General features: G+C 45.3%; 2 protein-coding genes across 7 annotated transcripts in view; one reads left to right on the top strand and one right to left on the bottom strand.

Moving 5' to 3' along the window:
- The window catches only part of NSUN2 (NOP2/Sun RNA methyltransferase 2), a 31,719-nt gene extending 21,735 nt beyond the window's left edge, over positions 1-9,984 (bottom strand). For all 4 annotated transcript variants that reach the window (XR_013532372.1, XR_013532373.1, XM_002745141.5 and 1 more), the window contains exons 1-6: positions 9,824-9,984; positions 9,549-9,706; positions 8,869-8,973; positions 4,415-4,520; positions 2,099-2,170; positions 880-964 (exon numbers count right to left, since the gene is read on the bottom strand). Coding sequence is in view for 2 of the 4 variants with exons in the window: in XM_002745141.5 (XP_002745187.3) it covers positions 880-964; positions 2,099-2,170; positions 4,415-4,520; positions 8,869-8,973; positions 9,549-9,706; positions 9,824-9,919 (622 nt within the window). In the remaining 2 variants the exon portion in view is untranslated. The remainder of the gene's footprint in view (positions 1-879; positions 965-2,098; positions 2,171-4,414; positions 4,521-8,868; positions 8,974-9,548; positions 9,707-9,823) is intronic.
- A 299-nt stretch (positions 9,985-10,283) lies between these two features.
- The window catches only part of SRD5A1 (steroid 5 alpha-reductase 1), a 33,167-nt gene continuing 15,767 nt past the window's right edge, over positions 10,284-27,683 (top strand). For all 3 annotated transcript variants that reach the window (XR_013532374.1, XM_008992258.5, XM_008992257.5), the window contains exons 1-2: positions 10,284-10,791; positions 22,809-22,975. Coding sequence is in view for 2 of the 3 variants with exons in the window: in XM_008992258.5 (XP_008990506.1) it covers positions 10,499-10,791; positions 22,809-22,975 (460 nt within the window). In the remaining variant the exon portion in view is untranslated. The remainder of the gene's footprint in view (positions 10,792-22,808; positions 22,976-27,683) is intronic.

Below are 27,683 nucleotides of genomic sequence, written 5' to 3'. Positions count from 1 at the left end.
ATCAAAGCCACTCTTCAAAACAATATGAAACGCAAAACATCCATAATACAATGAGAATCTGCTGCTGCTGGGACATCAAGGCTCTTTACTGCCAGTGTGGAGAAAATAAAAACAGGGAAAAATAAGGCAGGCTTTTTAGCCAAAGCATTATCTTTAAATAATGTAAAAAAGAGGACTTCAAAAAACAGACCCGACAAATATGCCTATTAAAACAGAACTAGAGAAGTTTGCCTGAACAAAGATAGGACGAGATGAAAGCTGACTCTAAAACATGACGAGAGGTATTTGTTTCCACTTAAGGCAAAGGGGCGTGAGTGTTACCATAACAGCTGCCATTTCCTGAGCACCTTGCAGGCTACACACTGATGTCCCATTTCATATGGGATGTCTAACACTCTCAGCAACTTGCCGATTAACTGGTAGTGGGATTTGAACCCAGGGAGTCTGACAGTAGGTTTTTTTGGTTTTGTTTTGACAGTAGCTTTTAACAATTACACACTACTGCCCTTCACATAAGGCAGTATGTAATAATAATAACAATAACAAAGGTGGGGGAAAAGGGGACGTTGTTACTACTAAGAATTCAAACGGTGAAATCCATCTTCCATAAGTAGGCTTGATAAAGAAACACCATTTACTTTTATAGAAAACACACATAATTCTAAAATAAAGCTCCCCCAAGGTATGAGTGTGTTGGTTTGTGAATTATTGACAGTGGCACGCAAAATGTCCAGTGCTACTTCCGGTAGCAAGAAAACCCATCTGCTTGTCGTAGGAGACTTTAGGACCAAATCTGCAGGCAAAGTTAAGAGTCTTTTCCTCGTCTACAATTTGCCAAAATGGCATTCCTACCCTTCTGAACACAAGTCCAATGCATACCTGGAAAGGGGACACTCATGTCGGCATGTAGCATTTCAATTAACTGTGTGGTCTTTGAGCCAGGTGCTGCACACATATCTAAGATCTATTAACAAAGCAAGAAACTGTTTCATGTTTTTAAAAAATCAAATATTCTACATTTAGTTTAAAGCAATTTTATGAGTCATTCTAGTTTTTCAATTTCTAGTCCAAGATCTAAATACACTTCTTTACAGAGTGAATCTAAAGCATGACATATTTTAGTTTTTATGGGATTCCATAAAATATACTGCCGCAAAATCACAGAATGACATAGGTACAGTCTCCAAAGAGGATGGGAACAGAATGGAACCGGAAGCCAGTTTAGAGATGAACTAAATTTAGAGATGAGCGAGTAAGAATCGTGAGAACATAATACTGAGGAACAGAGCTACCTAGGCTCAAACCTCAGCTCAGCCACTTATTAGTTCCGTAACCTCGGGTCAATTACTTCACTTCTCCTTGCTTCCTTTTCCTCATCTGGAAAAATGGAGATGGTGATAGTATCTGCCCTTGGAGGGTTGTGTGAATAATAAAGCACATTAATTCACCTAAAGAGCACAGAGCAAGGCCAGGAGCAGTGGCTCACGCCTGTAATCCCAGCACCTTGGGAGGCCGAGGCAGGCGATCACCTGAGGTCGGGAGGTCGAGACCAGCCTGACCAACATGGAGAAATTCCATCTCTACTAATACAAAATTAGCAGGGTGTGGTGGCACATGCCTGTAATCCCAGCTACTCAGGAGGCTGAGGCAGGAAAATCACTTGAACCCGGGAGGCGGATGTTGTGGTGAGCTGAGATCACGCCATTGCACTCCAGACTGGGCAACAAGAGCAAAACTCCGTCTCAAAAAAAAAAAGAAAAAAGAAAGAGTACAAAGCGATGCCTGCCACACAACAAGCTCTCGGCACATGTTCACTATCATTTTCAACCTAACTTAGCCGATCAGCATCACTGAAGATAATCCACACAGTAAACAAATCAATAAAACTAAAGGGGAAAACAGTTTTCTAAACCATAAAAATTAAGTAGGACAAAAGTTAAAAAAAAAAAAGAAACTAAGATATATACATATCACTCTCTATCCACAGTGGAAAGAAGAAAAAAAGGACTAATTAAGAAAAAGTGGTTTCAACAAAAAAACAGGCAATGACACTGGTAACAAGCTGCCCGCCCACACGTTTCCGGTTGCTGTATGCTACCTTATGATGAGGCTGGACGTTGAGCAGCAGTGGTGGGATCATGCTAACAGCTTCCTGACGACTGATATTTCCCTTGAGAAAAAAAAAAAAAATCAGCCACAATTAAAAAAAAAGGCAGAGACTTTCAATCTTTGGCATTGTTTCAAAGGCAACAGGCAAACACCATACAATCTTCCATAGAGTAAGAGAACTCACACAGAACACTAAATGAAGACGAGTCTGTACACTTGCGGACAAATGGCTGCTATAGTCCCAATATTAGAAATTCAGGTATAACACCAACTTTCATGACGGAAAAGGGACTTGAAGCTTACAGAGCCCCAGTTCCCCATCGCAGGAGAGCACAGAAACTGGAGGAGCAGCTCTCAAAGACAGAAATGCTACTCAATATTTAAACAAATACCTTCAGCAGCAGAGAGTATCAACTTAGGACAGGAAGTGACTGTCAGACGGTTTTTCCCCCTTGCCTAAAATTCTATTTCTTAGTCCTCTTCTTTTTCAGACACAGCCCATCCACTTTCTGTTTCTCACAACTACCTTTTAAGGAGATAAAGACATCCATCTCTGCTCCCATCTTTCCATCTCTAGGCCAACAATATCTAAAATCCCTCACCACACTCCCTGCCCTCTGCCTTCTCTAGTGGGCAGGGCATCTGTAAGAAGGCAGAACTGTTCGGACGCAGACAAAATCCTCCTGCCCTGGCCCAGCACTAGCCTCAATCACACCTGTATTTTAACCACCTTAAAGGTGAGGCTTCTGCTCCACCACAACCCTACAAACGCAGGACTTCTAGAAATGAACAGCTACCCAGGCAGCCACCACTCACATTAAACTCAGGCATCTGACTGTCAGAGCCTTAAATACAGGCTTTTACATTGATGGCTGCTAAGTTTCACCTCACGAGTTTCTGGCCAGCATGAGTCTGAAGTGATTCAATCACGAGGCACACAGATTCCAAGCTTTTGAATTAAATGTGTGATCCTGACATGCCTGCCTTCTGTCTCCATCCAAGGTTTCAATTCAAGCATTAAGTAAGATGGAGACAACCCAGCAGTCACCGGATTCATGATCGCCCTGTGTAGAGGTTTTACGGCCAGGTTCCGTCACCCAGAGGGTACTGCCATTCATCTCAAGAGCTCTCATCATGCTGACTCCTCATCAAAAATCTACACCGGCTCCCTACAACATCTGCTACCCACACTAAACTCTATCTCCTCCAACTTCCCAACATGCCAAAACCCGGCTCTTCCAACCTATGCATGTGTATCGCACCACGCAAACCCCATGCTCTCTTCCAAGTGCAAACCTGAGCTGTTCTCTAGCAGCTTACTCAGCCTTATTTGGCCTTCCATCTAGATTAAAAGTTAAGCAAGAGAATCCTTTCCTGCACTGGTCACAAGTATGGAATGGGGTATGCGGCAGCACTTAGTTCCTGGTTCTTGTTACTCTTCAGGAAGGAAAAGCCAGCCAGACAGAAGCTTACTTTAGCCAGTTATCTAGATGACCGAAAGCCATGGTGGAAGCTCAAAGTGAAAAAAACCATAATCTGGTGACACACAGATTCACTAAAAAGTAGTAGTTTAGAAAACAGAAAGGAGAAAACCTCAGATTTTAAATGTGACACTAGGGATTCCAAAAATAACAAATACCCAAACTTTATGGGCATTCACTGAATGATTTACTAGGTAAGCAAATAGCTATTTTTCTGGGGATGGTCTGATGCTAACAATAAAAAGCTCAGCACCTGAACTGCACTGAAGGAATGCAGGTGGCAAGAGAGGTGAAGACGGATGCCGTCCTGTGAGAACAAAGCTGTACTTAGGTGTTCTGTGGTTCTGGCAAAAGTAAAATCCAGGAGCAATGCATGGCAAGAAAAAAATATAGTAAAATCAAAAGCTTCATTTTCAGTAAATCAGTTTTTAAAAAACAAAACAAAAACCTATTTCCGACCAAGATGGCCTTAAAAACATATTACTTTATATGTATAACAGGCATCTGAAATGTGTACGTAAGAAGGAAATGAGAGTGCAGTGCTCACCCTACTCCTACTGCCCCCAAATCCATGAGCAAGAGGAAACAAGAAATCAACTAGCTGGGATTGATACCCTTACTAAATGTCATGCTTAGATAAACCAAACATGGCTACAGATATACAGATAATCAGAAACCACAGGTGATGCACAGACTGCAGGTATATTTACTGTGTATGACGTCTACCTATTGCTTCTCGTGACAAGAACCTAAGAAGAGAACTTCGATACATCTATGCATTTCCAGCTTTACGGAAACTAACAAATCGAAAGAAATCAACTTACGGATTCCGTTTCGCTAACTAGAAACTGATGAAACTTTTCCAACTGTGGTGATTTTCTCAAAATTTTTCGACTTAAATTTGTGTGCCAGGCAAGTTCTTCAGGATACCTGACCAAAAAGAAAACAAAACATTAATGGATTATAAATACTAAAGTGTCTGCTGACAACTTTGTGCTTTTATCGGTCATGTGCCAAATCAGACTTGGGATGTTGTTCTCCTTGCTCCGAATCAATCCTCTAGGACAGCTGGCAACGCTCAGAGATATCCCTGTGGCACAAGGAACATGACTCTAGCTACACCGTGGCCCAATCAGAAACAGGAGCGCTACTGGGGGGGTTATAAGACATATGCTTATTACTATAAAATCATAATGATGAAACGTTAACAATCAGATGGAAAAGCAGACACTCCTCTGCTCTTATCCACTCTAAGGTAACAACAGAAAAAAGACACAAGATGACTTATTCAACGCGCAGGTCGGACAGAATCAAAATGATGCAGTGTCCACAGTGTTCCACAAACATCTGATTAGTTTTTTTAAAATATATTTTTCATTATTTCTAAAACCAGTACAATAACGTACTAAAATGTTTTACATACAAAAACACCCTACCTCGGAAACCACTAATGCATTGAATTCCTAGGCTGTTACCCACATATACCGAAGAATAAAGCATTTCCTGCCATCATTTCTCTGAATATATTTGAACTTTTATAAATGATGGCATCAATGTTTTTATTTTTTTTTTTAATTAGGAGAGAAATGGGGGATACTAAAGACTTTTGTCTTTTTTCTTTTTTGAGAGTCTCACTCTTGTCATCTAGGCTGGAGTGTAGTGGTGCAATCTCAGCTCACTGCAACCTCTGCCTCACAGATTCAAGCAATTCTCATGCCTCAGCCAGCCACCTGAGTAGCATGGATTACAGACATGTGTATTTTCAGTAGAGATGGGGTTTGGCTGTATTGGCCAGGTTGGTCTCAAACTCCTGGCCTCAAGTGATCCACCCACCTCAGCCTCCCAAAGTCCTGGGATTATAGGCATGAGCCACTGTACCCACCCCAGGATGTACTTTTAAACTTGGCCTGCACGTATACAGGAATCTGCACTGCACGAGCAAGCACATTGATGTCACACAGCACCACACTCAATCCAATGCCAAACCAAGTGTGACATATCACATGGCCATAAATCTTACTGTAGTTTCAGGAATTCTCATTACATCTGAGATGCAGTAACACACTCAATTTAACAATGCAGGGCTCACAGTGTTTCCATGCATCAAATTGTAGCCAGAGTGAAAACCATCAAGATAAATTAAAAGGACCACTGTCAAATGCGTATCAAAAATTCTCAAGTGGTAAGAACTCTAAATATATATAACATCTGTGACCATACTCAATCTAGACATTAAAAAGCATATAAAAAGGCCGGGTGTGACGGCTCATGCCTGTAATCTCAGCACTTTGGATCACCTGAGGTCAGGAGTTCAAGACGAGCCTGGCCAACACGGCAAAACCACATCTCTACAAAAAATACAAAAATTAGCTGAGTGTAGTGATGTGGGCCTGCAGTCCCAGCGACTTGGGATGCTGAAGTGGGAGGATCACCTGAGCCCAGGTGGAGGTTGCAGTGAGCCAAGATCATGCCACTGCACTCCAGCCTGGGTGGCAGGGACCTTGTCTCAAAATAAATAAATAAACAGCACATAAATAGAATGACAATAAAGGGCACTCTGAACAACTGGTTGTCAAAACAATGGTTTTATAAGAATGCTTTAGGATAACTCCTCACTGTTCTGAGTCTATAGAAAGTAAGAAAAAAATAAAAAATGAAATTCACCCAAGCTGTGGTCCTATTCATAACTTTCCTTCCAGAAAATGTAGTTCTGAAAAACACGTTCCTAAATCACATTTCACTATGTACCAGAGGATTGGGAAGAGTATTTCATGATCTATTCCTGCATCTTGAGCAATACAGAAAACCACCAAGTCCTAGAAAGCTTCTGCTTTACTTGCTTGCTGGGTTAGTATCCTACAACTGACAGGTGAATTTAAATAAACAAATGTTTAGAGAATAAAGCTCCCAAGAAACTGGCACTGGGCAAGAATGGTGGCTCGCATCTGTAATCCCAGCGCTTTGGGAAACCAAGGCAGGAGGACTGCTTGAGTCCTGGAATTCAAGACCAGCCTGGGTAAGACAGTGAAACTCCATCTCCTCAAAAAATATAAAAATTGCCAGGCATGGTGGCATGCACCTGTAGTCTGAGCTATTCAGGAGGCTGAGGAGGATCACTTGAGCCTGCGACGTCAAGGCTACAGTGAACCATCATGACATCACTGCACTCCACACTGGGTGACAGAGCGAGATCCTGTCTCAAAATAAAATAGAGAAACCGTCATTGATAATGGAAAATCCAAGTATTAGGAACCCAAATCATACAATGTTTTGTTCAGCTGTGTGTTCAGAAAGTTTAGGCAAACAAAAACATAGCTGGCTTCTGGCAGAGAAAGTGATTCACTTTCATTCTTCAACTACGGACAACCTGCAGATGCTAAGAGTTTGGTAACTGCCTTGTCATACACCCAGACATGTTCAATAAATGAGATGAAAAGGCAGCTATTAAATGTTAAAAGGACTGATCAAATCAAAGTTTAATCATAATTTGCAGAGAATAACAACAAATAGCAAGCCTTCTTAACACTGCATGGTTTCTCCTAGTTTGTCGGGGCCTGCAGAAGAAAGTGCCCACACTGACGTGCCTTGAGAGCCCATCTCTTCCCTACAGATGCATGTCCTGCTGGGCAGGGACGTCTTCATCTTAAAAGCATTTCTTATCCCATCGCTGTGCTTCTAGACACAAGGTTCTAGGGACAAATGTTTCCGGGTGATTGTGTGAAGCAGCACACAGATGCATCACTGCTGAAAATACAGATGTGCCCAAGGACAATCATAATCCTGTCTTATGGTTTGTCCCTGTGTTCCCACCCAAATCTCGCCTTGAATTGTAATATTCCCCACATGTCCAGAGAAGAACCAGTTGGAGACAATTAATTGATGAGGGCAGCCCCCCCGTAGGTCATTCTCACAACAGTGAGTGAGTTCTCAGGTGGAGAGCTGATGGTTTTTAAGGGGCTTCCTCCTTTGCTCAGCACTCATTCTCTCTCCTGCCACCCTGTGAAGAGAGACCTTCGGCCATGATTGTAAGCTTCCTGAGGTCTCCACAGCCATGCAGAAATGTGAGTCAATTATACCTTGGCTCACTGCAACCTCCGCCTCCTGGGTTCAAGTGATTCTCATGCCTCAGCTTCCCTAGTGGCTGGGATTACAGGTGTGCACCACCATGCCCATCTAATTTTTGTATTTTTAGTAGAGACGGGTTTCACCATGTTGGTCATATTTACTATCATATCCCAGAAACACATTCCGTGATGGTGATATTTGGTCTTGATATTGACTGAATACTGACTTAATGTCTGGCCAGTCAGCATTCCTTCTGAATATATATGCTATGTACATCTGCAATATGAACAATGAAATTCCGAGCAGCCAATGAAAGAAAAGCCAGCAAATCTGTGTCCCATGAGTAATGAAAATCTGACTGTGATTTGCAAACATTAAAGGTTATCTAAAAAGGAAAGATAACATCACATACTGGAATAGTCAAAGGGTCAAAAGCTAATGCAAAACGCTTAATTCGCCTTTTCATAGCATTATTTAAGATAATGTTTTTCTTTTCTGAGAACTTAATACCTCAAAGTTAGTAATTTGAAATACGAAACTAACAATTTGCTTTAATGACTCTTCCATTTGTAAGTTAACCAAAGGACTGGCGCCTCCGGAGTACTCCAAGCATCTTCACAAGACGCTGTCAGCACAAGGAATCACCTTCATACAACTGAGACTAGATATGAGCCATGAGGAACCGGTAACCCAGAGGGCACCTCCAGGACAGGTGAAGAAAGAGGTAGTCCCAGAGCAGCAGTACGCTCAGGTGCTGAAACTCGGAATGCTACACTGGCTGGGGCAGTCTCTACTGGGAAGTACCAGGAGGTAACCAGTCTGTAATGGAAAATACCAGTAGATCACTTAACAGGAGACTGTCGTCCGGCTAAGTGTGTCCTTTTCCTGAAGGCAAAGAAGCCACTCTGCAGCAGTTTTGATGAGAGAAAGCAAGGGCTGTAACATGGAGCTGGCAGAAGTGGCGACATAAAGGAAGAGGCTGGATGTACCAGGAAGAGTTCGCTGAACTCAGCGACTCAGGAAGCTGCAAATCGCATGAAAACTTGCATACCAATGCAATGTTGATAAAAGCACCGGGTATTAGAACATTCGGACTTCTGCAAAGTAAACCCAGGCTCTTTCATGTTAACAGTAAATGCACTACCAAGAAATAGAACTCAAGTGACAGAGACTGAGATCCCAAATATTCGAGATGAAGCATTGTGGTACCTACCAACTCAGTGGCTGTGGAACTTCAACTTTCTGACCATCCACCTCCAGGTCCTCCAATTCCTTGAAATATTTGTTCTTTAAGCAGTGGAGAATCTCTTTTGCATGGCTATTGAAAAACAAGAAAGTTTCAAACTGATCCAAGAAGCTAAGCTAATACGTTGTATCATTTAAGACCGCACATGTTTTAAAACTAAAGCCAACTTTGCACTGAGAGAAAACATTCTTTAGTCACTACTTTTACACTGTATCCCTTCAAAATGTAAGCAATCCACACGGTTTGATTCCTAAGAGCAACACTGCGTTCCTTCTCTCCCAAGTATACCTACAGTTTTAGTTTTACCTCCGACTCATTTAGAAAGATGTACCTACAAAGATGGGGGAGGGGAAGGATCAAGGGGTTTTATGCATTCTCTATAAACGCTCTTACGTTCCAAGAGGTAGGACCCTCAGCTCACCAATCCCCAGGGGCCGCAGCTTCCTCAGATCTCATTTTCACTTCCTTCTCTAACTCTGCACCTGCAATACCTGCGTGACCATTTCACTGGACCCTGTGCTCCCACCTCAATGCTTCCTGAATTCACACCGCTGAAACGCCATGGTTCTCCGGAGAAAACACCATCGCCTTTAACCTGGAACATCCTGGCCCCAACTCCCTAAAAAAACCAGGCACTGCCACCTTACCTTTTGTAACCAGTAATTCTTAAAGTGGCCGGGAGGGGCTCCCTGAGGGCGTCCATGAACTGGTCCCACTCGCCCTCGGGCACGATCTTGAGCTCCCGGTAGTAGTGCTCAAACAGCTTGTTCTCCTTGACGATCTCGGGATACCCTCCTTCCCAGCCCTGAGGAAGGAAAGGGACTTCTACCCCGAGGCCCGAGGAGCCGCCCCTCAGGCCTCGGCGTCCGGGAGGCCCAGGAGGAGCCCCAGACCCACCCGCCCGCCGCGTCCCGGCTCCTACCGCCTCGCCGCGCTTTCCGCCGCCCTCAGCACGGTCCTCGGCGCTCTCAGGCCGCTGCTGCTGCTGGAGCCGCCGGCACCGCGACCGCCGCCCCATGGCCCACGCGGGCGCGCACGCAGCACGCAAGAACCGGCCCGCCACAACCGCAACCTGGGCCCGACAGCTCCCCGGACTTCCGGCCGGAACCCAAGGCCCCACGTGTCCGGGCCTGGTCCTTTCGGGGGCCTTCGGGGACCGTCCAGAAATAAGCCCAAAGCGCAAAACCCATCTTCCCGAAAAACAGCGTGAGAGGGAAAACCGCGGACAGCTCCGAGGGGGAAAAAGGCTCCAAGAAGTAGCCACAAAGGCTTCTCGTGCGAAGCGCCAGGGTTTCCCACGCGGGCTCAGGGATCTCCCCGGACAGCCTGAGGCCGCGCGTGCGCAGAGCGGAGTGATTGCGGCGGCCCGGCGCGGGCGGGGCGTTTTGCAGGTCCCGCCCCTCGAGGGCGCTCGCTCGGCTCCCTGGGACCGCGCCCCCAGCCTTGACTGCAGGGAAGAGGTCGGAATACATGACCCGTCCCGTCGCGTCCGGGCCGTGCGGACTTCGGGCAGCCGCGCCTCCCGCCCCCGCGCCGCCGCCCTATTTGTTGCCCGTCGCGTCCTCCGGGGCATGGAGCGTGGCACCCAGCCTCGGCGATGGCGACGGCGACGGCGGTGGCGGAGGAGCGCCTGCTGGCCGCGCTCGTCTACCTGCAGTGCGCCGCGGGCTGCTTGCTCCTCGGGCTGAACCAGCACAGCAACTCGCCGTACGGCCGGCAGGCGACACCCAGCTGCAGGCTCCGGGTGCCGGCACGAGTCGCCTGGGCCGTGCAGGAGCTGCCGTCGCTGGCCCTGCCGCTCTACCAGTGCGCCAGCGAGTCCGCCCCGCGCCTCCGCGACGCGCCCAACTGCATCCTCCTGGCCATGTTCCTCGTCCACTACGTTCAACGGTAACGTCCCCGGCCCCCGGCCCGGCGTCCTCTCCAACCCTCCCATCACTGCCCGGTGCCCTCTCCCGGGAGCCTTCCCCTCCCAGACGCCCTCTCCCTGCCGACCCCTCCGCAGCGTCCCCCCTCTGCACGGGTCCCCTTCCCCTGCCGTCCCTGGGATGCTCTCCCCGAGTCCCCCGGCTCCGGGATTTAGAAACAAGGAGGGATTCGTCTAGAAGGAGCGGGAAACCTAAAAGGACTGGATGGGAGTGATGGAAAAAACGGGATGAAACCGATCTGGAAAGAGCCGCTCAGGGGTTCCAGATTTGGTTTCCTTAGCCGGCACGGTGGCACCTGTCTGTTACTCGGAGGCTGAGATGGGAAAATCGCTGGAACCCAGTGGGCAGAGGTTGCAATGAGCCGAGATCCCACCACTGCATCCAGCCTGGGCGGCAGAGCGAGATCTGTCTCAAAACTAAATAAATAAAAATAAAGAATTAGTAAAAAGATACGCAAACTGAAAATGGAGACTAGATTTTGTTCCCTTAGATTAAGACTGCAGGAGTGCCTAGAGTCTAACGCTGATGGTCTCCAGTCTTGAGGGCTGGTTTCTGCACCTTTCTGCTGGTTTCCCTTTTGGTATCTTTGGTGATGATGGAGCTGTTTTCTCCCAGCCAAGTGATCAGCTGCAACTGGAAACCTGGTATCCTAACACTGCCTAGCAGTTTCCCCATAAAGGCTTGATCACTTTCAGAGACTTTCACTCCACCTTAGGCAGAGGACTCAGGACTGTGGGATGGCTTTCCAGGCAATGACCTTAAACCTTAAACAAATGAAGTCTTAAAGAAGACTTCTAAATCTTTCAAGGTTTTGGGGGTTGTTGTTGTTGTTTAGTATTTGAAAACTGGCTTTGTCTGCAATGGCTGGTCAAAAGTTCAAAATCCAATTTTCAATGCTTTCATTCCGTCTCTGGAAAGCTTCATAATTAAAAAGGGTGTCTGCACCCAAGGAAATTGAACTCACTAGCTGTGTAACTACGGGCAGTTTACCCAACCTTTCTGATTTGGGGTCCCGCCTTAAAACACCTACTTCCCAGAGAGACAGGAAGAACTCTCTTCTTTCCCCTGGGGTCATGCATTCCAGTGAAGAGAAGGTACACGGCTCCGCTGCTTGGAACAGTGTTGTACCCAGCACAGTTTTCAGTACCTAAGTTCCCGGAAAGCCAGTACCTCACCCTGTACCTGGTGCAGTCTGTGTCCTCAGTCTGCTCCGATGCAGACAGTTTAAACAGGAAGTTTAAACAGGGGCAAGTCAACATTTATCAGGTGCTTAATGAGTGCTGTGTGCCTGAAACTCTTTACCATTACACAAAGTTTTTGTCTGCTTGAATTTTTTTTTTTTTGTAATGGGATCAAGCATTGCTACAATTTGAATAGTAGTCAGACTTTGCTGCTTGTATATACTTTTTCATAAATATACCTGTATGTCTGTTTCTTTATAGCTAAAAGCAATCTCAGGTCAGAGTATCTGGTGCTGTCCTAGCCCCATTGCACATGACCCGGATGAGTTACCAAGCTGCCCCACACCAAGGTTTCCCCCTGTAGAATGGGCATTGGTGGAACCACCCTGTGGGATCACATGCATTTTAAGCAAGGCAACTCCATAAAGCGCTTGCATGGTGCTGGCGCATCTGGGTGCTCAATGCACAGTACCTAGCACTACTTTGCATTGCTGTGCATGCGCGTTCAGGCATGTTCTCTGTGTGTCATTCATGTACACTGCTGCCAGCCTTGTAAGCCAGCCAAACTGTGGCGTTGGAAATGAAGGAAGCACCTTACGAAGTTTTGTGTGAAATCCCAAGTGGAAGCTTTTTAACTAGAGACATGTTTAATTGTGCCTATATTCATTCCAGCAGAAGAATGAATGCAGCCTCCCATAGGGCCAGAGTCACCTTGAGTGATAGACCTTGAACTATCAGCCATACAGAATACAGAATAGAACACGGAGCATACTGGTGTCTTCTCTGAGATGGTTGGATGAGGAGCTGCTGGGACGAAAGCCCACTTCCTACACTAATAGTTTAAAAGCTGCTTCAAGAAAATTGACTGGGTCAGGTATAGTTTTTTTAAACTACTGGGCTATTTTTTTTTTTTTTTTTTGAGTTGTACATGTTATTGTGTACATAGCTATGTGGTTTGGGGATGTTTACATTTTCCAAATAGAAAAAGATAAACACTTTCCATTCTGTCCAAGCAACTGATTTATTAAACAGTCATTTGACCTAAGTCAGTGAGCACTTGGAAGAGAACCAGAGTGGAAACAGCATTGAGCACTCAGCACAAACCATCTCAGCAGCCCCTGGAAGCGTCTGGAGCCCCTTATTTGCATAGGGTCCTGCAAAGAACACCAGACCCAGTGAGAGGAGGCTGTGAGTACAAGGATGACTCAGGAGAGGCAGGAGAAAGGTGAAACTGAGGAGGTGCTGGCCAGGCAGTAGCACTTTATACAACCTGACAGGTATCCACACAGGCCCTGTGCTGAGCTGTGAGGTTGCACAGGAGTGAGGCAGGGCCCTGCTTGGAGCTACAGCCTCTTTTGGGAATGGTGAGAACCAGAGCCAGGTGCAGGGACTTTGCCCAGTCCATGAGGCCTGAGGTCAGCAGCAGAGATACAGCTCTTGGCAGAGCAACTGACAGTTCCAGGTACTATGAGTACAGGACAGTCAGCTCAAGGAGGGAGGAAAAGTAAAGGGCAGGGTGGAGGGAGCAGTGTGCTTTCATATATTCATTCATCAAACATTTACTGATGACTCATGTGCCAGTGAGGATTTCTGGACCTGGCATTGTACTGGGGATATAGTGACAGCACATTTCCTTTGAGTTGAGGAGTAAAAGACAGGTTGCAGAGAAGCTACAGGGTCTTTTGGACATAAACACAAGGGAGGGAAAGACAGGCTGCCTGGAAGGGAATAGGGCTGGGGATGGAGCCAGGGTCCTGACCAATTCCCCCAGGAGGGCAAACAACATTTTCAGGAACACCTTTAGGGCTCAAGGTATTGGCAAGTATTGCCTGTGCCCTGTCTGTGCTGAAGCCTCCTGTTCTGATCCCAGGGTACCTGGGTTCTTGGGGGCAGAGGCAGCAGCATCTCACTGGGGCCTTAGGTAGCACATGGAGTGGCATCTGGCACAGTGCCAACCTCCTACCAGGCCTTCCTAGGGCCTTCTGTAGCCTGTGCTTACTCCTATCACCTTTGCTCTCCACTCTGTGGTTACAGGGATGTCCCCCCAGCCCCCACATTTACCTTGTTACCTGGCCATCATTTCTGTCGCTAGCCTCTATTCTGTCTCCCTGGGCTGGAGCCGTAATCCAGGTCCTTGTCACCTGTGTTGGTACTTGCTGGGCTTCCTAGCTCCTGCCCACTGGTGTTTCTCTACCATTGCCCTTAAATCCTCCTTTGCCAGACACAGCAGAGGTCTCCTGGAGTCAAGGGCATTAGCTCTGAACTGTGTTGGAGTCACTGGGGGGCTTTGCAGACTGCTGCCTGACCTCAGGCTCTTTCTCTCCACCCAATCAGGTTTGTTCGGTATTATTTGAACCCAGTCTGCTTTGCTTGTGGAGTTTCCCTCCCCACCATCAGCAGTGAATTAGTCGGGGGCTTATCTCTTCATTGCACCTCCATTTAACAAATCACTCCAAGGAGCCTGAGCAGGCGGTGCTGCTTGCCATGGGAGCTCTCACTGCCTTTGTTAGGACTGGTGGCCAGATGGTGCTCAGAGAGGCGGTCAGATGTCCTGAGGCCTCCTCTTTCTGATACCTGCCCCAGGTTTGTACTCAGCCAGGTCCTTGACCTTGTGGGACTTTGCTTCTGTCTTTATCTCTGATGAAGGTGTCTCAAAAAATTACACTGACTTTGATTTCTTATTTCTCTCATGTAATTCTATTAATGGGTTCTTGTGGGATACCCGGCCCAGCTTTACTTCTAAATGTGTTGTGTGTAATGTTGAAACACAGCAGGAAACTTCCAGGGTAAATTATGTTAAAAGATAAATTCAGGTGCATTAAAATTGTAGGGTTTTTGAGGCTGGATGTGGTGGCTCATGCCTGTAATTCCAGCACTTTGGGAGGCTGAAACAGGTGGATCACACGAGGTGAAATGTTCGAGACAAGCCTGACCAACATGCTGAAACCCTATCTCTACTAAAAATTAGCTGGGTGCAGTGGTGTATGCCTGCAATCCCAGCTACCTGGGAGGCTGAAGCAGGAGAATCGCTTGAACCGGAGTCAGAGGTTGCAGTTAGCTGAGATTGCACCAGCTTGTGCAATAAGAGTGAAACTCCATCTAAAAAAAAAAAAAATGGCCAAGCACAGTGGCTTATGCCTATAATCCCAGCACTTTGGGAGGCCAAGTGGGCTGATCACCTGAGACTGGGAGTTCAAAACCACCCTGACCAACATGAGAAACCCTGTCTCTACTAAAAATACAAAATACAGGTGGCACATGCCTGTAATCCCAGCGACTCAGGAGGCTGAGGTAGGAGACTCACTTGAACCTGGGAAGCGGAGGTTGCAGTAAGCCGAGATCGTACCACTGCACTATAGCTTGGGCAACAAGAGTGAAATTTCATATTAAAAAAAAAAGTTGTAGTGTGTTTTTTGAGCAGACAGCAATTCGTGAATCAGTACCAAACCACAAGCAGGGTGGGCTTCACCTAGAAGGTGTGTGAGAAAGTAATTTTGTAAGGCGTGTTTGCACAAGGAGGAAAAAGGAAGCGTTTGATTGGTCAGAGTGGAAAGTCCTGGAGGTTAATGGGTGGTTTCTGATTGGCAGAATGTCTCATTAGAAGTCACTTGGCAGTTTCTGATTGGTTTAAGTTTCCTTCCACTGTTGGGCTTCCATGTGCTTATGTAAGACAGAAGACACCATCTCAGCCTAATGGCCTTCTAATTAATTTTTTTTTTTTTTAACAAGGGCATACTGAATCCTTGGTCCTTGCCTCATAGATTGAAATAATCTGAAAAAAGAAAAACTTCTGTGCAAAAGTGTAGAATGATGAAAAGTGAAATGTTGATAGCCAAGCGCTTATTTTAAGCATGCTTTTTTAGCAACTGTGCAATTTGGCCATCATTTCAAATGAGTCTTTTACAGAAAGAAAGGCTAGGTGAAAGAAACAGACCCAAATCTAGGAAGTGCTGTAGATTTCAATGGCCTCAAGTTGTTAAGAAAAAAAGTAATAAAGCCAATTATTAAAATTAACCACTCTCAGTTTTAAACATTTAAAAATGGTTAAATCCACCATGGCCTAAATTACTCCTAGATAACCAAATCCGCGATTTCATTGTTCCCAAACTTAAGGATGCAGCATTCTAGGTGGTGCTGAGAGACGCTGTCCAGGCGCTTTGAGGGTCAAATCATCTGCTGAGTAAATATCTTACTTGTCATCACAAGTAGACCAAGGGATTATTATTCCAGTTCGTTGGGAAGCTATTCCAAGACATACTTTTGTTCACTGTGTGAATTAAACAGGCATAGAACTTGCTTCCAAGAAGACAAAACCCAAAAATCTTGCTTTAAATGTTTTAAAGAATAGTCATTCCAAGTAGTTGCTTGCGTCTTCATCCTCTGGAACGCATACTGTATTGTATGTTGAGTCTTTCCTCTTTGGAGCAGATCATGTCGAGCAGATGAGCATGAACAGTTATTTACCAGTTTCTTGGGTTTAATCCTGAATGGGCAATTCTGCTGGCGTGAATAGCTGGAGACATCACTCAAGTGCTGCTTAGGAGTAGATGTTTGGGAAGTTTGGAGTTCTCAGTGCCCTTCTGTGGGTGCCACCCCGTAGCCCTCGCAGAGAATAAGTACAGACATGGAGGCCAGCCCTGATGATTTTGTGCTTTTCAGTGATCCATTTTTCTTCCTGGGTGCTTATGGGGTACTCTCTTTTTCCTTAGAGGATGATCTATGTGTGCTTGTTTGTTAATTTTGCCTGATTCTCTCCAAGCCTTTTCAATCAGCGGTTGTAAGTCTTCAGCCCGGGAAATTGGATTTCCCCATGCCTCTCATTCCACCTGTTCTCAATGTGTTAGGTGCCAGGACTGAAGACACTTGTCAGTGTTGTATGTGAACACACTTACAGGTGAAATACATGCTTGTTGAAAATTTAGAAAATAATCCAAGGAGGGAACTCAAAGGTGCCCGTAATTTCATCTTAGAGATCAGGCTAACAATATTGCGGTATTATCTTTTTCCCTTGTCTTTCATTGTTTTTAATAAGTTTTTTCTAAGCAGTAAAAATACACACGGACAAATACAAAGAACATCTTGTAACTTACTTTTCACAGTTGCTGAGTATTTCTTCTGACTTAATAGAAACACTTAATGAAAGTGACTGACAGCGACGATTTCATATGCTTGGGCCAGACATTCCCAATTCTTGACGGGTCCTCATGGTGTGGTGGCTGGAGCACCTGAGAAGGGGACATTGCCAGCCAGCCCTGCCACTGTGATGTCCTCCGGCCACATCACTGTATTCCTGTGACCTTCCATGTTTTCATCTGTAAAATAGGGATGATAGTCACAGTTTTGCAGTATAAGAAAAAGAGCATTTAGTATAGGATTAGGAATTCTTAGAGACACTTCTATAAGAAACTATAAGATGCACTATTATATTATGTCTAAGCTTGTAAATTCAACCAAAAGGCAACTGCAAATCATCCTGGCCATTGATGCACCAAAGAAATTCTAGCTCCTTAATACTCTCGGTTCACCTCCATCATCAAACACGTCTCCCATTCCTGGTGGCCTCACAGACGCCAAGGTTTGCAGCTTTCATGGGTTATGCAAACAATTGATGAAAAGCAAGTCTTACTCTATTCAGGTAGTGCATATCTTAGGCTTTGTGGGCCAAGATACTGGGTAGGTATTTATGATGAGAGAAAACAAATGTTCACAAGAGTTTTAGTAATAAATTCAAAATATATTATCTTCGTGTGCTTTTTGTAATATGTGTCTAATGAGAAGAATAGAATTCTTTTCTTGGTGAGAGAAAACATTTCATTTATAGGGATTCAAAGTTAGTGTTTCCTATTAGCAACATCTATTCCAAATCTTCCTCTTAATGTTGATCTGTAATTCGATTTTACATGTTTTATCTCTGTAAATGGAAGCACTGACATCAGTCCAGGTGTACGTGGTTTTAATTGAGCGTGGCCATTACTTGGAAGGCATTCATGGAGTGTGGTTAGATTCTTCTCTTAGTCTTTGCCTTTCCATATGGTATTACACTGCAGATTCATATCTTCCTGTGGAAGGTTAGATGACAGCCCCTCCACTGCACAGCTAAATGGATTTTGAAATATGGAAATCCAGGTTCACAAACACACTGTAGTGTAAAGTGAGAATGTATAGCCACTGCAGACTGCTGGGAGCATGGAGCTCTCACTTCCTTCAATTTGAGTGGCATGGCCAGTGCAGAACACAGTTTGATGTGACTTGTGATTGGAACAGTGTCAGTCACCATCAAAATGACTTTAACAGAATCTGAGTTTTGCACATGAGCACTGTTTTGCCTTGCAGTTTGAGGTTGAATTTATTAGGATACATTATCAAGTCTGTAGTGAAAGCTGCTTTCCAAAGCCCTTCCGAACTCAATAATGGTGGGGAGCGCAGTTCTTGTTCAGAAAAGTTTCAGTCTCAGCTCTGAGCTCAAAACAATGGATTAAACGTTATTAAGCCATCAAACTGGTGTCTGGTGGGACAAATCGGCATGGTCAGCTTATTTCTGATGAAAAGTTAGAGAGCAGATGGTGGTTGAGTCCATGAGAGGGGTTGGCATTCACCGTTGTCACTATGGGTTCAATCACACACAATAGATTTTCTGCAGAAGACCTGCTGATACAAAGAATAGCTTGCAGCACCTTACATTTTGACAAGTTTTGTAAGTTTTTAATTTGTTTTTCTGTTCCATACATTTTTACCACCATGAATTGCAACAGCGTAGCGGATTCCACTTTGGGTTCTACTAAATTCATGTTTTCTCAACTTCTTTGAAAGTATTCTCGCCAGTAGTTGTTCTACACAGACTATTTAAAGAGCCTAACACGTCACTCCAGCCTTGATGTGAACTCCTCAAATAAACAACTGAGCCATGTCAGGAACATCTATAGACTCACCCGGAGCTGACAAAGACTGCTCATCCTCTGCCTTCCTTTTTTTAAATCATTATTTTGAGACAGGATCTCACTCTGTCATCCAAGCTGGAGTGCAGTGGCATAATCTCAGCTCACTGCAGCCTCCACCTCCCAGGCTTAGGTGATCCTCCCTCCTCAGCCTCCCGAGTAGCTAGAACTGTAGGCACACACCACCACATTCAGCTAATTTTCATATTTTTTCTAGAGAGGGTGTTTCACCATGTTGCCCAGGCTAGTCTCCAGTTCCTGGACTCGAACAATCTGCCTGCCTCGGCCTCCCAAAGTGCTGGGATTACAGTCGTGAGCCACAGTGCCTGGGCCTGCCTTGCTTTAATTGACTGTAGATGTTGCTCCCAGTGTCCACTTGCTCCTCCAGCAGGTGTTCTCCCTGAAAGGCTAATCGTGAAAGCAGATGTATGTTCTCTGGACATGCCTCTGTGGCTGCTGCTGCTAATTAACTCACCACCAACGCGTGCATTCCTTGCTTCACTAACCAATGATGAGCTGCTGATAATCTACTTCGGCTGCAGCCTCATTTTCCTTTGTTTTGTGAAGAAATCCTGCTGTGATGAGCTTCTGTCTTAAATTGTCTAATTTCTCTGACCAGTGCTTCCTGTGAGCTGGGAATATGTTGGCAAGCGCTGAGTCAGGTAGTTTATGCTCTATTCCATTCTTTTGACACAGTTCTAGCGTCATCACCAGCTGACGTTTGCCCGCTCAGCATTCAACCCGGAACTTGAAACCAAATTGAGAGAAATGGATCAAAGTTCTCTGTGTGCGATAATCACATCCTGGAAGGAAAGGTTCCTGGGCATTGCTTCTCTCACACTGCATTTGTCCGTTGTTTAAGTGGGTGACATCCAGTGCAGAAGTCTCTTAGACCACTTTCAGTTCTGTGTATTTCAAGCGTGATAATATTTTTCCTTCCGCTTTTTGACTTTGCCTTCCTGTTATCAAGTATTGAATTTAGGATGGACTTTTTTCAGGTCCAGAGGCCCAACCTTTTATGAACTGAGTACTCTGTTTTAGCAGAAATGTTTCTAAACCAAATCCAGGCCTTATATTCCCCACAATTTTTATGTCTTGCTCTTTTTTTTCTGTGTTTCTTCAATCTTAGATTAAACACTTTCTCAGCTCTATCCTGCAGTTTGCCTACTGGGAAATATCGTGAGGCCGTCACTCTCAGGGAAGTTTTCTCTCAACTTTCTCACACTGGTGTCCTTTTTGCTCTTTGCCACATTGGGAATCTCCTAAGCTGACTTCAGAAGTGGGCTTCCTGCTACTGGTGCTTCTCAAGTTGATACACTCAGGGATAGAGTGAGAGCTGCTCTGTCTTATGTCATTAATTCTGTCCATCCAGGTCTAACACAAGGCCTCCTGTTCTGGCTGACAAATGGGCAGAGGCAGGAAAGGTGTCTGATCACAAATCAAAATCGCCTCCTATGTTTAAGGGAGCCTATGCCAGTCCAAGAAGCACACTCTTATCTCCGTCAAAAGCAGATTCTACTTGTTCCACAGGAAATGTTGGTGTGCAAGCTCTTGCAGTGTACCTGCCGCATCCCAGATGCCACCCCACGGTACCCACCCAGATTCAGATCTGGTCTGCCCAGATCTGAATCATGTTTCCAAGAAGCAGAGAGAAATTGCTGGAATTCTTTGTTCTTATTCATTGCTTGCCAACACTACAGCTTCCAGGAGAGTACCCACCCCAGTGATGACACAGCATCCGAATGCACACTTACTGGCCAAAGTGTGCTTTGCTGTAAATCAGTATGAAGACTTCCTAGAGGTCCTGGGCTGCAGGAGATGAGAACCTTGGAGGCTGCTTTTGACTCATGTGAATGTCTTTGCCAGGAGTTGAGTGGAAGTGCTGGGGAGAGAATGGCTTGATGCACGGCCAGCATTACACTACTCATCACGTGATTGCTCTCCATGTTCATAACCATAACTAATGACTAATTATGATTTCACCCTGGCACAAATGGTCAGAATGGAAACAACAAGCTTTAGAGGTTTTCTGGCTCTGTTAAGGTATCATTTACAAATAATACCGTTCACTCATTTTAAGTCTGTAGTTTGATGAATTTTGGTGATTGCATATAGTTGTGTAATCCCCACCCCAAATCAAGAGATAGAACAGTTGCATTCCTCTAAAAAAACTCCTGTTGTATGTCTTTGCAGCCAGTCTCCACCCTGACTCTATTTTTGCCTTTTCTGGATTTCATAAGTCTAAATTCAAGTTCACAATCTATTAATACATAGAGAGCAGTAATGCCCGAAAAGGGAAAGTTAATCTTTGCAGTTACTCTCCCTTGAGTCTCATTTTGCCCTTTCTAGAATTTCCTAAGTCTAAATTTAATTTCTTTCATTGGTATCAGTGCTGTTCATGTCACCTTTCTTTCTTCTTGGGTCTGCTTTGGTCATTCGTGTCTTTCAAGGAGTTTGTCTATTTCATCAAGTTGTCGAATTTGTTGATATAATGTTGGTCATAATAGTTCCTCATTATCTGGGTGGATCACTTGAGCCCAAGAGTTCAAGACCAGAACTAAAGACCAGATGTAGAGAGACCCCATCTCTACAAAACAAAATTTTAATTAACCAGGTTTGGTGGTGTGTGCCTCACGTCCCAGCCAGTCAGGAAGGTGAGGTAGGAGGATCGCTTTAGCCTAAGATGTTGAGGCTGCAGTGAGCCGTGATTGCCCCACTGCACTCTAGCCTGGGTGACAGAGCAAGACCCTCTATTGAAAAAAAAAAAAGAGTTCCTTATTATCCTTTTAAGGTCTGTAGGATATGTAGTGATGCCCCTTCTTTCAGTGTACTGTACATTGATATTACAGAGAAAATTCAAACACAGAATAACATTTTACATTCTCTTTATAATTTTCTAATTTCTTGTCCTTTTATTTTCTCTCATTAAACCTTCAGTAAAGTGCACCTACGGCGGTGTGGTACAACAGAACATGATCTTTGAATTTCCCCAGTTTACATTTAACCTCAACCACTCAGTAGCCCGTGGTCTTGAGCAGTTTACTTAACCACTCTGTGTCATTTCATCCTCTGCCAAGTGTGGATAGAGTGCCTCCTGCCTGGTTAGCTAGAGGCTGGGGGGAGGGGGTGGGTTGCAGGTAAAATGCTCAGGGGGTGGGAGTCGTTGCAATGGTGAGGGATGATGTGATGGGGTGTTCCAAATCTTATTGCTCAGACTAGGACTGGTTAATGGTTTTAGGAAAGTGGAAATTTTGAGACCTTCTTGAAGCCCCTAGTTTTCTCTAATTCAGTATATTCTGTTTTATGTTGTATGTAAGTAGAATCTGGAGTTTGTACACTGTGGTGAACATGATTGAAACGTGGTAATGCTTTATTTAAAAATCTGCATTTTGGCTGGAGACAGTGGCTCACAACCTATAATCGCAACATTTTGGGAGGACAAGGCAGGAAGTTCACTTGAGGTCAAAGTTTGAGACAAGCCTGGACACCAAAGTGAGAGCTCGTGTCTATAAAAGAAAAATAATAATAACAGTAAGTATGGCAGCACATGCTTGTAGTCCCAGCTACTCCGGAGGCTGGGATGGGAGGATCGCTTAAGCCCTGGAGCTCAAGGCTGCAGTGAGCCCTGATCACACCACTGCACTGCAGCCTGGGCAACACGGCAAGAACCTCTCTCACAAAATAAAATTAAAATCAAAATCCACTTTTACTTTAGCTTAAATACAATAAATCAGTGTGAATGTTACTAAGGATGACATTTGTACAAGAAAGTAAGATTTAAAATTCAAATCATTTAAGATAGGATTACAGAAATGATGATCTTTAATTTTTTAAAAACGTGTACCTGTTTCTTGTTTCCTCAGGTCCTTAATTTACCCATTTCTGATTCGAGGAGGAACGCCTATGCCACTGTTTTCATGTTTATTGGCGATTATGTTCTGTACCAGTAACGGCTATTTGCAAAGCAGATATTTAAGCCATTGTGCAGTGTATGCTGATGACTGGATAAGGGATCCCCGTTTTCTGATGGGTGAGTGTCCACAGCAGGGAACTCCACCTCATTCACGTCACTGCTTTTATGTTGCTGTCCCGGTGTTTTTTAATGAGAAAGTCCAAGGTTCCTGTGAGAACAAAGACTCACAGCAGAGACAGCAGCAGGACCCCAGGATCCCCCATGGGAGAGCCAGGCTGTCTCAGCACAGCTGGGGACAGGGAGGTGACACAGGTGCTGGGCTGAAGCACAGGTGCCTGGTCAGGCTGAGAACCTGAAAACAGCAGCGTGCTGTGGCAGAGCTAGCAGGGACTAAAGGTTGAGACGATTTGGCACTCATTGACCACGTGATGTAAGATGGGCCCCAAACTCCTGCGGTCTCTTCTGTGATGTGAGAGAAAGCCAGACTGTCACCTTCCTACAAGGCAGCTTCTGTGATTCCGTGAACCTGAATCACTTTTAGGTTTACAAGGTTGTTGAATTTTTTTATTTGTATCAGTTAATGTGAATTAATGTACCTTTTCAATTATAACTATTTATAGTTATACCTCTAATTATAACTTTATAAGATCTGAGCAAAATGAAAATAAAACAGCCATCAAAGATATTTGCAGGAGCATTAAAAATGTATAATCTGGCTGGGTGCAGTGGCTCACACTGTAATCCTAGCACTTTGGGAGGCTGAGGTGGGCAGATCACTTGAGTCCAGGAGTTCAATACCAGCCTGGGCAATATGGCGAACCTCCATCTCTAAAAAAAATACAAAAATTTAGCTGGGCATGGTGACACACACCTGTGGTCCCAGCTTACTCACAGACACTAAGGTGGGAGGATCACCTGAGGCCAGGAGGTCAAGGCTGCAGTGAGCCATGATTCTGCTGTATCAAAAAAAAAAAAACTTAGGAATCTTATATATAAGAAAGATTCTTTCCAAGAAGCAGCTTCTCTACTCCTTCTGGAATCTCTACCTGGTTCAGCCCTCCTGCCTTCACTCCTGCCTCCACCTTGTCCATCAGGGTGACACAGAAGTCCTCCAGGGTGCCCACCGCTGGCCCCTGGGCCTTCAGCAGCTGCTCCTACGTGAGTGAACCCCATGTCTGCATCAGCTCCTCAAGCTTCTCCTGAGTGGGCAGCAGCAGCTTCCGGGGTAGCCTGGGTGGAGGCTGTGGTAGGGCGAGCAGCATGGAGGCATCACCACCGTCACAGTCAAGCAGAGCCTGCTGAACCCCATTAACTTGGAGGTGAACCCCAGCACCCAGGCCGATGCTGCGTGCACCCAGGAGAAGGAGCAGATCAAGACCCTTAACAACAAGTTTGCCTCATCCATCAACAAGGGAAGGTTCCTGGAGCAGCAGAACAAGATGCTGGAGACCACGTGGAGCCTTCTGCAGCAGTAGAAGATGGCTCAAAGCAACATGGACAACACATTCGAGAGCTACATCAACACCCTTAGGTGGCAGCTGGAAACTCTGGGCCAGGAGAAGCTGAAGCTGGAGGCAGAGCTTGGCAACATGCAGGGGCAGGTGGAGGGCTTCCAGAACAAGTACGAGGATGAGCTCAATAAGCTACAGAGATCGAGAATGAATTTGTCCTCATCAAGAAGGATGTGGATGAAGCTGACACGGACAAGGTAGAGCTGGAGTCTCACCTGGAAAGGCTGACTGATAGATTAACTTCCTCAGGCAGCTGTAGGAAGAGGAGATCTGGGAGCTGCAGTCCCAGAGCTCAGACACGTCTGTAGTGCTCTCCATGGACAACAGCCGCTCCTGGACATGGACGACATCATTGCTGAGGTCAAGATGCAGTACGAGGAGATCACTAACCACAGACGGGCTGAGGCTGGGAGCATGTGCCAGATCAAGTATGAGGAGCTGCAGACGCTGGCTGGGAAGCACGGGACAACTTGCAGCATACAAAGACTGGGATCTCTGAAATGAACTGGAACACGGCCGGCTCCAGGCTGAGACTGAAGGCCTCAACGGCCAGAGGGCTTCCCTGGAGGCCGCCATTGCAGATGCCGAGCAGCTTGGGGAGCTGGCCGGTAAGGATGCCAATGCCAAGCTGTCCAAGCTGGAGGCCGCCCTACAGCAGGCCAAGCAGGGCATGGTGCAGCAGCTGCACAAGAACCAGAAGCCAATGAATGTCAGGCTGGCCCTGGACATCGAGATAGCCACCTATAAGAAGCTGCTGGAGGGCGAGGAGCGCCGACGGGAGTCTGGGATGCAGAACATGAGTATCCATATGAAGACCACCCAGCAGCTAGACAGGTGGTTTGAATTCAGCCTATGGGGACCTGACAAGCCCCAGCTGTAGGTACGGCCTGGGCTCCAGTTCCTTCATCCGCACCAGCTCCACCAGGGCCATGGTTGTGAAGAAGATTGAGACCTGTGCTGGGAAGCTGGTGTCTGAGTTCTCTGACGTCCTGCCCAAGTGGACAGCTACAGAAGCCCCTCCCAGCCTGCCCCTCCTGTGGCCACCGAGCAGGGGAGCACAAAACGGGACCCACGTGAAGCTCAGCCTAAGCCCTCAGCCCACATGCAAAGAGTTTACTGCCTGGGGGCACCCTTTGCCCATGACTGCAGCTACCAAACAATTCAATTGCTTTTTTTTCTTTTGTCCAAAATTAAACCTTAGCTAGCTCTGCAAAACACAAAGGTTCTTCTGTGTATTTATTTAGTCTATTCTAGCATTTAGATATTAAACCATACTAAGGTGTAGCTTACCCCCATGGTAGCATGCTAAAATTCTGAAGTCAGTCCATCAAATTTGCAAACTACCCTGCAGTATTTCACCTTAAGCTACATAAAGTGACTTTACATTGCATTTTGCTTTCTTCGTGTGTATTAATTTATAAGCATAGAAATAAACTAACACTTGGGTAGTACTTGTGGCTGAGAGATCCCTTTCAACATTTCTCAGTCATTTTTCTTTTTCCTTTTTGGTGAATTAGAATTTTATTCCAGGGTTTCATCATACCCGAGGATTGTTACAATGAGATACCTCTCCCTCCTCTACAAAAGGAGGGTTGGCTGAGAGGTGTTTCAAGATCCTTTTCTAGCCCCAGAAATCTGTGCCTCCATGAAATCCTGGACTAAATTGTTTGGTACTAAACTGTTGTACAGTGACCACAAATATCTTCTTGATTTACTGGTTTTTGACTGCTTTATTTTCTTCTACCCCACCTGTCAAGAGAAGGAACAGGCTTTTGAGTTCCTGTGCAGAACACAAGATTTATGCCTCCCCATGTTCTCTGAGACAGAAAGGATGCCCTTTTCAGATAAGACATGAAAGGTCAGAAGAGTTACACAGCTGGCCTGAGACATCTAGACACAGTGAATGGCAGAGCGGTGATTTCCACCGCCTCACCGAGCTCAGTGTCCACAGGTGGCAACAGGAATCAGAGGAAGGGGAATTTTTTTCTTTTGTCTATTTAAAGATACAGATTTTAAATGTTTACTGAGAGTCTCATGGGACTCACTTCTATGATGAACAACAACAACAAAAGAATCCTTTTGATCTATGGATTTAAATCCTATTTAAAGTAGTTCTGCAGATGGGTCGCATCACGTAGAGGTGACTGTGAAGCTGGTTGAAATTCCAGACACCAATAAATTGTATGCAGACTTCTTGACTTCTCTACAGTTCAACAGAAGGATTTGAAAAGGAAAAAATTTGCCAGTTGGGAGACAATCTAGGATACCTTTTGTGTGTTACAATTATTGCCTAGAGTTTATTGTTTTTGTGAGGAAGCATACATGAAATTACATCAATAAGTCAGTATGCCTACTGTAGTTACCATGAAGAACTAAGCAAATAATAATAAATTTCTTTTTTTTTCTTTTTTCTTTTTTTTGAGATGAAGTCTTACTCTGTTGCCCAGGCTAGAGTGCAGTAGCGTAATCTCGGCTCACTTCAACCTCTGCCTCCTGGGTTCAAGAGCTTCTCATGCCTCAGCCTCCCGAGTAGCTGGACTATAGGTGCATACCACTATGCCTAGCTAATTCTTCTATTTTTTTAGTAGAGACAGGGTTTCGCCATGTTGGCCAGTCTGGTCTCGGATTCCTGACCTCAGGTGATCCACTCGCCTCAGCCTCCCAAAGTGCTGGGATTACAGGCGTGAGCCACCACACCCAGCATATTTCTAACAGAAGGTTTTCCATAACAGCAAAAGTGGGTAATCTAAAATATTTTACAGAAAGATTCTTCTTTTTTAGACAGAGTCTCACTCTGTCACCTAGTCACCCAGGCTGGAGTGCAGTGGCGCAATCTTGGCTCACTGCAACCTGCACTTCCCAGGTTCAAGCAGTTCTCATGCCTCAGCTTCCCAAGTAGCTGGGATTACAGGCGTGTGCCACCACACCTGGCTAATTTTTGTATTTTCAGTAGAGACACGGTTTCACCATGTTGTCCAGGCTACTGTTGAACTCCTGGCCTGAAGTAATCTGCCCAACTTGACCTCTCAAAGTGCTGGGATTATAGGTGTGAGCCACTGCACCCAGCCGGATTTTAAGACTCTTATAAATAGAATTAAATATTTACCTTAGGTGAACACAAGTACTAGTTTTCTTCCAATCTAAGCAATAAAAGGAGCTTGTCTCCTAGAAGACACAAAGTAGCTGTGCTATTAGACAGCATGCTTGCTTTCTTTTTTTTTTTTTTTTGAGATGGAGTTTCACTCTTGTTACCCAGCCTGGAGTGCAATGGCGCAATCTTGGCTCACCACAACCTCCGCCTCCTGGGTTCAGGC

This window comes from Callithrix jacchus, chromosome 2 (assembly GCF_049354715.1).
Source record: "Callithrix jacchus isolate 240 chromosome 2, calJac240_pri, whole genome shotgun sequence".
NCBI classification, from domain to species: domain Eukaryota; kingdom Metazoa; phylum Chordata; class Mammalia; order Primates; family Cebidae; genus Callithrix; species Callithrix jacchus.
The sequence above is the reverse complement of the archived record's forward strand: the minus strand, read 5'-3'. Positions and strand labels throughout refer to the sequence as shown.